General features: G+C 48.8%; 2 protein-coding genes across 7 annotated transcripts in view; one reads left to right on the forward strand and one right to left on the reverse strand.

The window, feature by feature from the left end:
- SCUBE3 (signal peptide, CUB domain and EGF like domain containing 3) overlaps positions 1-13,863 on the forward strand; it is a 37,079-nt gene extending 23,216 nt beyond the window's left edge. For 2 of the 6 annotated variants that reach the window (XM_061146505.1, XM_061146508.1), the window contains 15 exons: positions 158-280; positions 786-902; positions 1,392-1,517; positions 1,802-1,918; positions 2,054-2,158; positions 2,443-2,559; positions 2,867-3,025; positions 3,249-3,464; positions 3,798-3,959; positions 4,167-4,334; positions 4,842-5,003; positions 5,426-5,623; positions 6,045-6,197; positions 6,312-6,391; positions 8,075-13,863. In XM_061146505.1, the coding sequence (XP_061002488.1) occupies positions 158-280; positions 786-902; positions 1,392-1,517; positions 1,802-1,918; positions 2,054-2,158; positions 2,443-2,559; positions 2,867-3,025; positions 3,249-3,464; positions 3,798-3,959; positions 4,167-4,334; positions 4,842-5,003; positions 5,426-5,623; positions 6,045-6,197; positions 6,312-6,391; positions 8,075-8,224 (2,153 nt within the window). In that variant the 3' untranslated portion in view covers positions 8,225-13,863. The remainder of the gene's footprint in view (positions 1-157; positions 281-785; positions 903-1,391; positions 1,518-1,801; positions 1,919-2,053; positions 2,159-2,442; positions 2,560-2,866; positions 3,026-3,248; positions 3,465-3,797; positions 3,960-4,166; positions 4,335-4,841; positions 5,004-5,425; positions 5,624-6,044; positions 6,198-6,311; positions 6,392-8,074) is intronic. The other 4 variants (XM_061146504.1, XM_061146507.1, XM_061146506.1 and 1 more) reach the window with 3 other exon arrangements.
- The window catches only part of TCP11 (t-complex 11), a 161,836-nt gene that overhangs the window by 141,378 nt on the left and 6,069 nt on the right, over positions 1-14,389 (reverse strand). The window contains exon 3 of the mRNA XM_061146510.1: positions 10,271-10,387. The gene's annotated coding sequence lies outside the window, so the exon portion shown is untranslated. The remainder of the gene's footprint in view (positions 1-10,270; positions 10,388-14,389) is intronic.

Genomic DNA, 14,389 nt, shown 5'->3' on the forward strand with positions numbered 1-14,389 from the left:
AGAGGGAAGGAACAGATGGGAGGGAAAAAGGAGCAGAGGCAGACCTGGGCTCTCCTTGATTCTCTGTCTCTGCAAGGGAGGGAGGGAGGCGCTGGTCTCCTAATTTGTCCCCAGCCTTCAGTATTACCTTTGGTTCTATTTTGTCCTGCTTCCCCAGACATAGATGAGTGCCGCCTGAACAACGGGGGCTGTGACCACATTTGCCGCAACACGGTGGGCAGCTTCGAATGCAGCTGCAAGAAGGGCTATAAACTTCTCATCAACGAGAGGAACTGCCAGGGTGAGCAGACCTGGGCCAAGGGAAAAGCCTCTGGAGAGTTTCTAGGGTAGGAGAGCTTCACAGAGGCCAGAGGGCCAGAGTCTGAGATGCTCAAAGGACACTGTGGGGAGTCTCCATAGGCAGTGTCATGCTGTGACCTAGCAAACGTGCTCCTTCCTCTTGGCAAACCGGCCCTTCTGGGGTACATGGCTCAACAAGGACGGAGGGGTGGATTTCACCCCAGTTCACATCCTTGGCAGAATCCGACCAGCCTAACCACACATGGCAGCCCTAATCCACAGGCACAGATCTCAAAGTTCCTGACTTCAAAGACTCCAAGTGGAGGGGCTTAGTGGGTGGGTAGGCATTGCTGAGTCACTGATCTTAGGGCTGGGCCAGAAGTAGGAACTCTTCAGTTTGAGGGAGAAAGCCAAGGCCCCTCCCTGGGGCCCTTCACCTGAGCAAGGAGTCACAGGGTCAAGTGGCCCCAAGACAGATGCAGTGGCTTGAAACCTTGCTCTTCCAGATATAGACGAGTGTTCCTTTGATCGGACCTGTGACCATATCTGTGTGAACACACCAGGGAGCTTCCAGTGCCTCTGCCGTCATGGCTACCTCCTGTATGGCGTCACCCACTGTGGGGGTAAGCCAGCACCTCTGACCCTTAGCCCTTCACCTCCTCGCCTTTCAGCTGAACATGCCCCTGAGGTGGCTTGTGTCTGTGGGCGGTCCCCAGGGGCATTTGCCATGTCAACATCCATCATGAGGAAATGGGAGAAATGAAGACAGTAGAGACATTGGGGTATCAGGGAACAGCATCCTGTTTCCAAAATTTCTATCTCCCATCCCCATCACTGCCCCTTGCCTCCCATCCTTAGTCCCCAGATTACAACTCCTCTGCTAGGTAGGCATGGAAAGCTTTAGAAAGTATGTTAGTTTGGCCCCTTCTCAGTCCTTCTTTGGACTGAGACCAGAGACAAGGGAAGGAGGTCCTAGGTTTGAACTCTTCTCAGACTGGGAATCATCTTAGGGTACCTGGAACTCTAACCAAAAGCCCCCCACTCCCTGCCCACATCCTGGCTCCTGCCCCCCCTTCCATTGTCTGTCTGTGTCTCCCGCCTCCTTCCCCCAGATGTGGATGAGTGCAGCATCAACCGGGGAGGCTGCCGCTTTGGCTGCGTCAACACTCCTGGCAGCTACCAGTGTACCTGCCCAGCAGGCCAGGGCCGGCTGCACTGGAACGGGAAAGACTGCACAGGTGGGCGGCGCCCTCTGCTGGCTGAAGCTTGCCCTGCAGTTTCAGGGTAGGGGGTCGCTGGGGTCCTGGAAATCGTGGAGTTAGGGTATGACGGAGTAGGGGATGGAGAATGTGGCCATTTGAGACATGGAGTTCCGGGTAAATAACTCCTTTGTCCATTTCCATGTACAACTGCAATTCTGCATGTAGCTCATTCTCTTCCTCCAGTTACACACCTAACTGACAGACTAGAGCGGGTAGGAGAGGAAGAGCCTCTCTTCCTCAGGCTTCTCTCCCCTTCCTAGAGCCAGTGAAGTGTCAGAGCAGTCCTGGTGCCTCAAAAGCCATGCTCAGCTGCAACCGGTCTGGGAAGAAGGACACCTGTGCCCTGACCTGCCCGTCCCGGGCCCGGTTTTTGCCAGGTACATAGAAGAGGTTGCTGGAGGGCTGGCAGAGAGGAACGCTGGCTGTTTAGGCAGCTCCTCTGCTCCCCTTGGATTCCTTCAACCAGTGAGGGGAGGGGGCAGGTCAGAGCTGTGACAGCCCCCTTCTCTCAGAGTCTGAGAATGGCTTCACCGTGAGCTGTGGCATCCCCAGCCCCAGGGCTGCTCCAGCCCGAGCTAGCCATGCCGGGAACAGCACGAACTCCAACCACTGCCATGGTGAGCACCAGCCCAGATGCCTTGTCTCATGCTATTCTCTGGCTTATTAACCCCAATTTCCCTTCCTTACTAAGCCTCCTGGCCTTACTTTTTCCTGGATCCCCTTCTTTACTATTTGTCCAGCCCTGCTGCCTTGCTTCCTCTGCCCTTGACATCTGATGCTCTTGGCTTTTGTAACCCCTCTCCTCTGGCCAAGACCCCAGCCCCAGCTTCCCAATACCCTCGATGGCCACCCCCACCCTCACGGGGACCCAGGCTGTGCTGAGCTTCTGCCATCCCTCTAGAGGCTGCAGTGCTGACGGTTAAACAGCGGGCTTCCTTCAAGATCAAAGACGCCAAGTGCCATTTGCACCTGCGAAACAAAGGCAAAACTGAAGAGACTAGCAGAATCACAGGGCCAGGTGTGGACTGGGGACCCCACTCCAGCTATCTGGCCACCAAACCCTTCCCACCCCTCAACTCCTCAGCTTAGTGAGAGCTCCAAAAACCCACTAACACCCTGAATTCTGGACAGAGCAGGGGAAGAAGAGGTTGCAGGTGGAGGGTCCAAGGAAGTCCTAGGATATTCCCCACCACTAATTACTATCCTAGACCAAAAGCACAAAAATCTGGTGAGATCTGTTTGGGTTGGGATGGAATAATGAAAGCCAGGAGTGAGAACACTGTCTCCAGGGGGTGCCCCTGAGGTTGACAAGGCCTCTTCCCTAGGTGGTGCTCCCTGCTCTGACTGCCAGGTCACCTTCATCCACCTCAAATGTGACTCCTCTCGGAAGGGCAAGGGCCGGCGGGCCCGGACCCCTCCAGGCAAGGAAGTCACTCGGCTCACTCTGGAACTGGAGGCAGAAGTCAGGGCCGAAGAGACCACAGGTGGGACTGGGGACACCGTTGGGAGGAGGATGGAAAGGGGAGGGCAAAGGTGGGCAAACAGCAGGTCTCGGCAGTGAAGGGAAAGGGCAGAGCCTGCCTAAAGCTAAGCCGAGGACTCAGTCCTCTCCCCATGCCCCGCCCAGCTCCTCGCTTTGCTCCCTCGCCCTCCTGCTCACAACCGCTCTCTCTTTCTTCTCCAACTCACAACACCATCCATCACCAGCTGGCTGTGGGCTGCCCTGCCTCCGACAGCGGATGGAACGGCGGCTAAAAGGATCCCTGAAGATGCTTAGAAAGTCCATCAACCAGGACCGCTTCCTACTGCGCCTGGCAGGCCTCGATTATGAGCTGGCCCACAAGCCAGGCCCAGCGGCTGGGGAGCGAGTTGAACCAGTGGAGGCCTGCAGGCCTGGGCAGCACCGCTCTGGGGCCAAGTGTGGTAAGGGAGCTTGCTGGGGAGCGGGGAGTAGGGAAGGCTCAGCTTGGGTCTGGTTCAGAGCAGGACACTTTACATCTCTCAAGGTGTGAGGCAGCCAAGACCCTCCTGCCCATCATCCTCCCCTCCTTGGTCCCAGACTGAGATCTAGAGGGCCATCATGTGGAGCTACCAACCCCTGCTGAGCTTTGGCCCCTGAGCCTCCCAAGCAGGATTCTGTCTGTCCCCAGACCAAGAGATTCTCCTTGAATCTGGGGGAGAGGGTAGGGGAGCCCCAGACCCGGGGGGTGGGAAATAGGTGGGGGTGGGTGGCTAGCACGGCCGACTCTCCCTCAGTCAGCTGCCCGCAGGGAACGTATTACCACGGCCAGACGGAGCAGTGTGTGCCATGCCCAGCGGGCACCTTCCAGGAGAGAGAAGGGCAGCTCTCCTGCGACCTTTGCCCTGGGAGTGATGCCCACGGGCCTCTTGGAGCCACCAACGTCACCACATGTGCAGGTGCCAGGGGAACAAACAATACAGAGTGGGGTAGGGTGGGCACTGGGACGCCCATGGGCATGGGACTTCCCAAGGGCAGGCCCAGGCTCCAGGCCACTCTCCTCGTCAACATCTTATCTGTGTGTGCCTCTGTCCCCTGAGACTGGGTGACCCTGTGGGGATAACCAGGACCACCCCCATCAGAGTCGGGCCCTTGGCTCATTGCAGGTCAGTGCTCACCTGGCCAACACTCTGCAGATGGGTTCAAGCCCTGCCAGCCATGCCCACGTGGCACCTACCAACCTGAAGCAGGACGGACCCTGTGCTTCCCGTGCGGTGGGGGCCTCACCACTAAGCACGAGGGAGCCATCTCCTTCCAAGACTGTGACACCAAAGGTGAGTGGGCCACTAACCCTGGTAGGATGCCCAGCCCCAACTACCTCCCAGACTCTCTCCAGGTCCCCAGAGTAGACCCAAGTATGCTGCCCTACCATCTTCCCCAAGCCACTAAAGGCCCAGCTGCATGACCAACCCCACCATCCTTCTCACAGGACCCATCCTGACCCTACACCTGTCCCAAGCCTGGGAACTGGGGAATAAGTAACAGTTCCACTTAACCCTCTGCTTTGGAAAAGTGGTGCCACATTCCCCTCAAAGCTACAAACAAGTTCCTCTATAGGTGTGTGGCTGTGCTAGTGCCGGAAAGAACAGGACTGACACTGTAACCAACCATTCTGTCTAGTTTGTTTTCTCCTGGGCTTCAGTTCTGCTGTGATTAGGGAAGGTTGGGACTCCAGAAGGAACTCTGGTGTCTTTTGTTTATTCTCTATGATGAACGTGTCCCTGCCCCAGAATTCCTGCTTGCCTGCCATCTTAACCCCTGCTCCTACCCCCTGCCTGCAGTCCAGTGCTCCCCTGGGCACTACTACAACACCAGCATCCACCGCTGTATCCGCTGCGCCATGGGCTCCTACCAGCCTGACTTCCGTCAGAACTTCTGCACCCGCTGTCCAGGAAACACAAGCACTGACTTTGATGGCTCCACCAGTGTGACCCAGTGCAAGAGTATGTGTCAGGCCAGGCTATGGAAGATGGGGTGGAGAGGCCTGGGAGCAGTGGGCATGGGAAGAAGTGGGAGGTGGGCAGGGTAGTGAACCAGCACGGAGCAGGGCTAGGGGGTGGATAGGCAGGCCAGTCCCACCCTCCCTCTCTCCCCAGCCCACCCACACTCAAGTCCAACAGTGTTGGACTGGGCCCTGAAGTGCCCTCTCCCTGGAGGGGAAGGAGACAGGTAGTAGGGAGGTACAGACAGGTAAAGTGAGGCAAGAAGGTACTAATAGGGCAGGAAGGAAGAGGAACCCAGAACTTGGAGGAGATGATGAACTCCACGTGTCTGATTTCCACTTCAGAACTCTTCAATTTCCCCAACCTGTTTACCCACTGATTTCCCTTCTCTTTCTTGCTTTGTCCACTGGGCTTGGCTACAGATCGCCAGTGTGGTGGGGAGCTGGGTGAGTTCACTGGCTATATCGAGTCCCCCAACTACCCAGGCAACTACCCAGCTGGTGTGGAATGCGTCTGGAACATCAACCCCCCACCCAAGCGCAAGATTCTTATCGTGGTACCCGAGATCTTCCTGCCATCTGAGGACGAGTGTGGGGACGTCCTCGTCATGAGAAAGAACTGTGGGTGGCTGCAGAGCTGGGCCAGGGAAGGGCAATCCATATCTGGTTGGGGGCAGGAGAGAGAAAATTGGTGGTAAAAGAATTGGGGCAATGATGAGTAAGGCCTTGGGAGCAAAGGAAAATAGCAATGAATGCTACATGTCCAATGGAGGGCAGAGTTAAGAATTCCAATAGTGTTACATGTGTTACTTTCCTATTCTAGTATTTTTGCAATTCCATCCATTTAAATGTTAAATTTTTCACACTGTGTGAGTGCCTGGGTGTCAAAGAACAAGCCCAGGGCCGTGAGAAAGGATATGTGTATGGAGGGGGCTAGGGGAGCTACACATATGAGGGAGGCCTCTGTCAGCCCGAGTCCTCGCTCTAGGAGGACTGGGGGAGCTTGCCCTGCTCTCTCCTGACCTGCTGCTTACTTTCTCAGCCTCCCCATCCTCCATTACCACCTATGAGACCTGCCAGACCTACGAGCGCCCCATCGCCTTCACAGCCCGCTCTAGGAAGCTCTGGATCAACTTCAAGACAAGTGAAGCCAACAGCGCCCGTGGCTTCCAGATCCCCTATGTTACCTATGATGGTGAGCAAAGGCAGGAAAGCCAGGGAGGTGGGTGAGGAAGGGGCGGTTCCAGGGTCTCAAAGGGAGGAGGAAGAGTTCTCACTCATCAGCCCCTCCCCTTCATGGACTTTTCAGAGGACTACGAGCAGCTGGTAGAAGACATTGTTCGAGATGGCCGGCTCTATGCATCTGAAAACCACCAGGAAATTTTAAAGGCGAGTGAATATTACCAATAATGACAGCTAGTGTTTAATGAGCATGTAACAATGGGCAGGCAATATGCTAAGTGCTTACTTGAATATTCTCTTTGATATACACAACAGGTCTATGGAGTAGGTACTTGCATCATTCCTAATAAAAAGCCTTTCATCTTTACCAATGAGAAAGCTGAGGCACAGAGAATTAGAGAACGTGCCCCAGTGGTAAAGCTGGAATTTGAGCCCAAACCCATCTGACTGCAGTGTCAGCCATACTGTCTTACACTCTGGGGGAAGAGAAAGGGAAGATGAGGAGATGAAATGTCCTCTGCCTCTTCCACCAAGAAATAAATGGAAACTGAGGTTTAGAAAGATGCTTTTGGCATTTCCCTGGCAGGGAGCTCCCTCCTCAGTTCCCAGAGAAAAACAGTGCTCCTGTTCAGTGTTTCTCAGGGTTAATTCAGTATAGACCTCTTTTAAAGGAAAAGAAATGTTTCCAACATTGAAGGGTGGTCTGGATACTCAGGTCCATGGATCCCAGTTTGAGAATATCTTACTGAAGAAACTATAGTCCTAGTCACAGTATTATCCTTCATAAACTACAATGCAAAAAAATGTTATTTTATGATAAATAAAATAATTTTTTATTATTATCAAAATGAGACACAATGACAAAAATCTCCGAGAACTGGCTGACTGCAAAGAATATTTCAGCTATGCTTCTCAAAAATGTTTAGAGCATCTGAATCCTTATTTCAAATGCGCTGTGAACTCCAATGCATAAAGCAGAGGTACCATTTTGATTAAAGTGGAGATGAGAGGCTGGAAGCTCCACCTCCTGTTTTAAAAAATCTCCTGATGCAATGTGAAGAACACTAGCTCATAAGCCAGAAGAGCTGAGTCCTAATGCACAGTGCTTGGCACCCAGTAGGCTCTCCACACAAGATATTGCTGTTTCAGACAGGGTGGTCAGGAAAGGCCTCTGAGAAGAGACCTGAATGAGGTAAAAGGCTACCTATTAGAAGATCAAGAGAGGATCATTCCAAGCTCAGGAGCATGGGAGCCATACAGCATGTTCAAGAACCTTGAGGCCAGTGTGGCTCAGCAGAGCAAGGAAGAATCAAGGGGGCATACGGGAAAGACAACAGGGCACAGATCACATCCCATCGATGGGGCATGCAAGGGATTCAGCTTTACTAAGTCATAAAGAAACCAGAGAAGTGTTTAGAATAGAAAAAGGACATGATCTAATTAAAAACAGAAAGTCATTCTGCTGCTGCTGGGGGTAGGGAGAAAGAACAACCTGTAGAAGGACAAAAGTAGGTAGAAGTACGGAGACCAGTTAGGAGGCCATTGCCAAATGAGATGATGGTCTTGGACAGGGTGGTAGCTGTGGAGATAGTAAGAAGCAGTCGGACCCCGAATATATTTAAAGGTATATATTTAAAGGTAGAATCAACAAGTTTTGCTGTGGTTGTAAGAGAGAGGAGTCAAGGATGGCTCCAAAGACTGAGACTAAGCAATGGAAGGATGGAACTGCCACTGACTTGAGTTGTAGAATTCTAAGGAGGATGGGATCCAGAGTTCACTTCTGGATATGCCTATTAAGCATCAAGAGGGGCTGCTGCTGGGTAGAGGCCGGTGGTCCTCTTTCCCACCACTGACACTGATGCTGATATTGCCACTTGCCATCCTCTGCAGGACAAGAAGCTCATTAAAGCCTTCTTCGAGGTGCTGGCCCACCCCCAGAACTACTTCAAGTACACAGAGAAGCACAAGGAGATGCTGCCGAAGTCTTTCATCAAGCTGCTCCGCTCCAAAGTTTCCAGCTTCCTGAGGCCCTACAAATAGTGCCCCAGGCCCAAGACCCAGGTTTCGAAGCCCCCACCCTCAGATGAGGGACTCCTTCTGATCTCTCTTTTTGGAGAGGAAAAAAAAAATCTCCATATAGACTAAGCGCTCTGTCTTTCTGTTCCTCTAGCTTCCTTTCCATGTCTCCTTTGGCCTCGCTCTTTGTCTTTACTTTCTCACTTCCTACATGTTCCTGAAAAAGACATTCAGTGCTGGCTGTGTTCTCCCGAGGGGTGGAGGGATGGTATCCCACTCCCCTCACTAGCCACACTGCCCATTTCACCAGCCCACGTCCTCGGCCCTGTCAGCTTAGAAGGGTGCTTGAGGCCCACGAAGGAAGTGGGTCTACTGGGGGAGGGGGAGGAGGGGCTTCTGCTGTTAGAGGTTGTGCCTTGCTAGTCAGGAGCCAAAATGTCCCCTGACTGTGCCCCCCAGGGATATTCTAATAGCCCAGGGTTCTGCCAAAGAAGCCTTTGACTTACAGGCTTAATGCCAGCACTCGTCCTCTGGGACACCTGGTTTGAGCCCTGGACCGCCCAGACAGTCAACTTTCCTGTCTATGTGCAGCTCCTCTCCTTCTTGGCCCATGTCTGCCTGGGGTCCAGTGCATGAGGGCTTACAAAAGGCCCACACCACTGGCTAGTGGACACCAACTGAATGAAGAAGAGCAGCAGGAATTACCATGTCGAATATGCCGCTGCTGCTCCCCGAGACAGACTCTCTCTGCAGGACAGAAACCAAGTTTTCAAGCATCGCCCAAAAAAGAAAACAAAAAGAAAATGTGTCCTTTAAAGGACTAGACTACAGAACAATTGGAAGCCAGCCTCAAACACTAATCCCTTTTCTTACTTGTCTTCTCTGGCCCAGCCATTCCCTTACTCCCACCTGAGTGCTCCCTGGGGGAGCCCCACTCCCCATGCTAAGTGTTGCCCTTAAAGAAACATGACTGCTGACCAAAAGCCAGTCTGGGCCTTGCCCCCAGAGTTGTCTTTCCCCTGCAGTCCTGGATGGCTTGTGGGCTCCACCAAAGAGGACTCTGCTCTGTAGCCAGCCCACAGCCACCTACCTCTGGCCCCAGGCCATGGGCAGCAAGAGGAATGTGTGCACGTGGCAAGCCTTCTGCCCACCTTGTCCACATCTAATAAGTGCAATCATTTTGAGTCTTTCTATGTTGACTAGAGGGAGGGGTTTTTGTTTTCTGGTCTTGTTTTTTGTTTTTGTTTCTTTCTCCTCTATTAGAACAACCCTATTTATAGCTGCCCAAGAGAGAAGAGTGTATGCTTGGAGTGGAAGAAAAAAGGTTTTGAATCTCATGAGCCTCGAGTGCTGGAGCATCTGATCTGTCTCTTCTCCGCCAGCAGAGACACCTGATGTGTGGGACCTGGTGGAGCATTAAGGAGAGGGACCTGTGTTTGCTAAACCAATCCCACCATCCCTGTGCCTCCATGGATTCAGCATGGACCTCAAGATTGTAGAGGCCGATGGAAGTGGTCAGTGATTCTCCACCCCACGTAGGGAAAGCCTCCATCTTTCCCCTGCTCTCATCCGGTTTTCCCCTGATGTGCGCGTGGAAGAGGACCAGGACCAACCCCTGGGGACAGGTTGACTCAGGGCCCTGAGGCCAGAGACAAGGCTGTGGGAGCCAAGATTAGGACAGTTAGCCAGGCATGGAGTTGTCTGCCTGACCTTGGCCATTCTGCCTACCCCTGTCTGCCATTTCCTCTTGGAGCTGACTTCAAGCCTAGCTTCCTCAACTACTGCTTTTCAAAAGGAAGAAGAATCAAGTCCATGCCCAAGTCCAGATCCTTCACACACTCCACCTTCAGTCACTGCTGCCTGTAAAATTATTTTCCATTTGCTCCTTCTAGTTCCCCCAAAGCTGTACCCCTATTCAATCAAAAGCTAACAGTTGACTCCTAGGCTCACTTCTAATGACTATCTCAAGCTATTGTTCCTCAAAGAGGCTCAACGGTAAATAAAGGAACCAGCATGCGCTCCCCTTTGCCCCACCACGACTCCCGCCCCAAGTCAGTAGCATTCACCAACCTTAGGCAGTAGGTAACCAATGTCACAGCTAGATCCACTGACATTCGTTAGCCAACACCATGGCCTGGGGGTGGAGTATCTGGCTGCCTTTGTCTCTCTGGGCCAAAGAAGGTTCTGCTGTAGAGATACAAAATGGTTGCTTCCAAGCAGGTCATTTAGGAGAAGGATCCACACTTTGCAGGAAATGCCATGAAAATTGCTTTAACCAACTTTGACCATCCTCATTCTCCACTGGAAGCTAGGATAACTTTCTGATTCCTCTCTCCCTACCATTTTGCATCTGTCTCAAAGCCAGAGTGCTTCCCAATGCATGCCTTCAGGGCCTGGCTCCTTGCTCTCCTTTCCTTTCCCGTCACCCCATACACAGAAACACACTTCCTCTAACCGTTTATTCCATGGTTTCTGGGCCTTACAAATGGTTTCCACAGTATGGAAAGTACAGACCACCAAGCTTCTTAACTAATGTCAAGACAGATCCTGGAGACCAGATGAAGACCTACTCATGTCCACCAGATTTGATTTATAATTTAGGTTGTCCAAGTTGGGAGTTAAGAATCCAGGCAAAGTTGCTTCTGTAGGCCCAGGGGAATGAAACAAAGCGTTAGTAGATGGAGGGGTCCACTTTCAGAGACTCTCTAGGCCTTTACAGGTCAGAAAAAGAGGTTTTTATCAGTGTAGGGAATGGTGTAAATGGGAACCCTTCAGGAACAAGCCAAGAGGAATTTGTAGGGTCACAGTATTGACCCTACGTAACTGAGGCCTCATTTATCTTATTACAAAAACCTGTCCTGATTTGAGTCTCAGAATGGGTAGCCATTCTTTCAAGGGCTCCAAGCACCAAGTGATGCATATCAGAAAGGCACTTAGAACTTCAGCAACATGGCAATCTCTTTTTACTTCTCTTCCTCCATCTTTTTGTATTATTGGGCCAGGCCCATTCCCAAAACCTTGAGGAACAAAGTCAGGAGAAAACTGACCAGAGCCTGGACTTGAACTGCCCTGCCCCAGGCCTACAAATTCCCAGAGGCTGACATCAAGCTGTGACTGCTCTGACTCCCTCAGGACTGGATTAGTTTGAGGTGTTGGAGGCTCAGATTCATTGCTGAAAGTTCAGTAATATAGCCCTAGTCTTTAGACCTAATGAAAGCTTTCATATCTGAGAAGTTCTCTCCATACACATGTTTGAGGTGACTGGAGATTAGGGGGCCGTATCTCAAAATGTCAGAAAACATAGAGTGCTGAAACTTCTGTATTTGCTGCTTAACCTCAATATAACAGGCTCAAACTAGAGAAAGGGAGACAAAGTATAACTGACCATAAGCAGAAAATAATGTTAACCTGCTTGGCTTCTTTCTTAAGCATTGTAAGAGAAAAGTGGAAGCAAACAACACAAGGATATCCTTAAATTTGACTTGTCTCAAAGGTAGCATACTCTGTCCTTGGGCCATTATTTGGACTAGGAACCCTCTACAAAAATATGTGATAACAGGGACTAGAACCCCCAGTTCTGTTATCAGCTTATCTAGACAACACAGATTATAACCGTTTAGACAAACCGAAAACATTCTTCTGTGTGAGCTGAACTTAAGTTTCAGAAAATAATCATTACCATGTGGGAGGCTTTCTTTTTTAATGCAGAAGAAATCTCAAAGTATTTGTATTTATATCTACCTTCCACTGCTGCCGATATAGTAAACATCTCCTACACAACAATAAATGATGCAGTTTATAGAGTATTTTGCACTTGGGGGAAAAAATGTATCTGAACTTGTAAAAAGAAATGTTTGGATTTTGTATTGTCCTTTTTATAATTATTATTAAAATACTAAATGAAACTCCTCAGTCTGGCATCTTTTCCTGTCTCAATAGTTTACCCTAGAGCTGAAAAAAGCTTTGAGGAGAAAATGTGTCTTCTGGCTTTCAGACAGGACTTACCCCAATTTTTCATTTATCCTTCTTATTCATAAAGATTTTAGAATCTGAAAAGGCTTGTCTATTTTAAAAAGCAGTATCGAGAACTATCGTGAGTGCAAGAAATTTGGAGTATCATTGCTCATCATAATATAGTCCCCAAAATCTAACCATAAGACTTCCCTAGCTGTCCAGTGGTTACGGCTTCACTTTTCAATGCAGGCAGTGCAGGTTCCATCCCTTAGCTCCCACATGCCTCAGGGCCAAAAACCCAAAATGTAAAACAAAAGCAATATTGTAACAAATTCAATAAAGACTTTAAAGTGGTCCACATAAAAAACAACAACAAAAATCTAACCATGGTTCACCTTCCTAGTTTAGATGTCCCATCTCTAGCAAAGTACCAACACAGAGTCACGAAGGTTTTCTTTTTATGCAGTACACTCTTGGTCACAAACAATATTCTGAAATACAGATCATTCAGCCACTACCAACATAAGTACATAGGTCTTGGGAAAGTAATCTCTAATCTCTTAAAAATGAACAGTCTCAATTTCTAGGCTCAGAGATGATTGTTGCAATTATGTTCCATGACATGAAATTTTATTGGATTTAACAGTTCCGTGATATAGCCATTAAAGAGGAACAAGGAAAAATCAACCCAATCAAAAACTATGCATCTAAAAAAACACACATCTATAAAGCACATGGGTGCATTCTATTCCACAGTTACTGAGCTCCTATTATGTGCCTATCATCGAGTATTAGGCTATCATAGCTGGATACTAATAGCCATGCTCAAGATCTGCATTCCTCATGTAAGACTGATTACAACTGATCTTGCCACATGGATCTGCCACAAGGAGAGAGAATCCAGTTTACTTGGTGATTATGAGTATAAATTAACTCAATGGCATTCTATTTCATACGTTAACTTCCTGTAAGTTTGATTCACAGCTTTGTGTTGACTGACAAGAATCACCTTTTTAGAATTGCAAAGCTGAGGACCATATCCATGGATCATAGTAAATGACTACATCAACTTGGGGTCATCTTCTCTGACTTCTTTCCTAATCCTCTTCTATTCCAAACACACCAAGCCTACTCCTCCTCTCTAGGACACTTGCAATTATGTCCTAGAATAATGTATAGTCACGACCAGTGGAGTATGGGTCTGTCTATATCAAGCAATCCTTTTAAAGGGAGGCACATGAAGACTTTCCAAGGAAGTCTTCCTAAAGTATGTGAAGACTTTCCAAGGGATACCTGGGCAAGGAAATCAATCTGAGGAGAGTTTTAAGCAAAAACACTCCAGTTCCTCAACTTCTGTAAGATATCTTCCCTAAAACTAATCTGTTTGAGAGCCAGCCAGCATATATATATATTCATGCTATCTCCATTCCAGCTCCTCTTTCACCATAGTCCTTGTCTTACTTTACAAAGGAAAGGTGTTTCCCTCACCTACACTGAATCTTGATGCATGGCCCAGAGTGTAAAAACCTGAGGAGTAGAAGGAAGGAGTTGTTTTTTCGCTTCATAACAAAATATTCCCATTACAATCAGTACTCTTATTTCATCTTAGAAAATGTTTCCTATTTTCTACCACCTGCTAACAAAAAAAAGAAATTGTTAGCTGCTCAAACCATTATTTCCTACCAAAACCCTTTTTTTATTAAATACGTAAGTTTGATCATGAAGTGTAACAAAATTATTGTAGTTCTTTCTTTCTTCTGTTACATGATTCTTTAATTGTTCCCAAAAGCCAGACATGAGTTCAACACAAGTGGATACCTGTATTTGCCAAGGGACTAACTAACACACCTTCTATCTTACGTCTCATTTAATAAATTAACTAACAGATTTAGCTATACATTTTATGGCATCATTACAAATTATACAATGAGAAAAAGTACCATCTTGGTTTTACAGTTTTTATATTAATATTAGATCTATATAATTTTAATCATGGCTGACTTTTAATAACCTATTTTATAAGCTAGAGTTAATAATTTATTTCCCCGTGATTTTATAATATTCTTTAAAATGAGTATTAATTATTTGTTTAAAAGGAAGAATAAAGTCAGACTTTTTCCTAACAGAAAGTAAGTCTGATTTGAAATGAAGACTGGCTTTGCTGGTTCTACAAATGGTAGGTATTTTCCATATGGATATGAATCTGCACTTCAATATTTTAATAAAATGATGCTG

This window comes from Dama dama, chromosome 7 (assembly GCF_033118175.1).
Source record: "Dama dama isolate Ldn47 chromosome 7, ASM3311817v1, whole genome shotgun sequence".
NCBI lineage: Eukaryota > Metazoa > Chordata > Mammalia > Artiodactyla > Cervidae > Dama > Dama dama.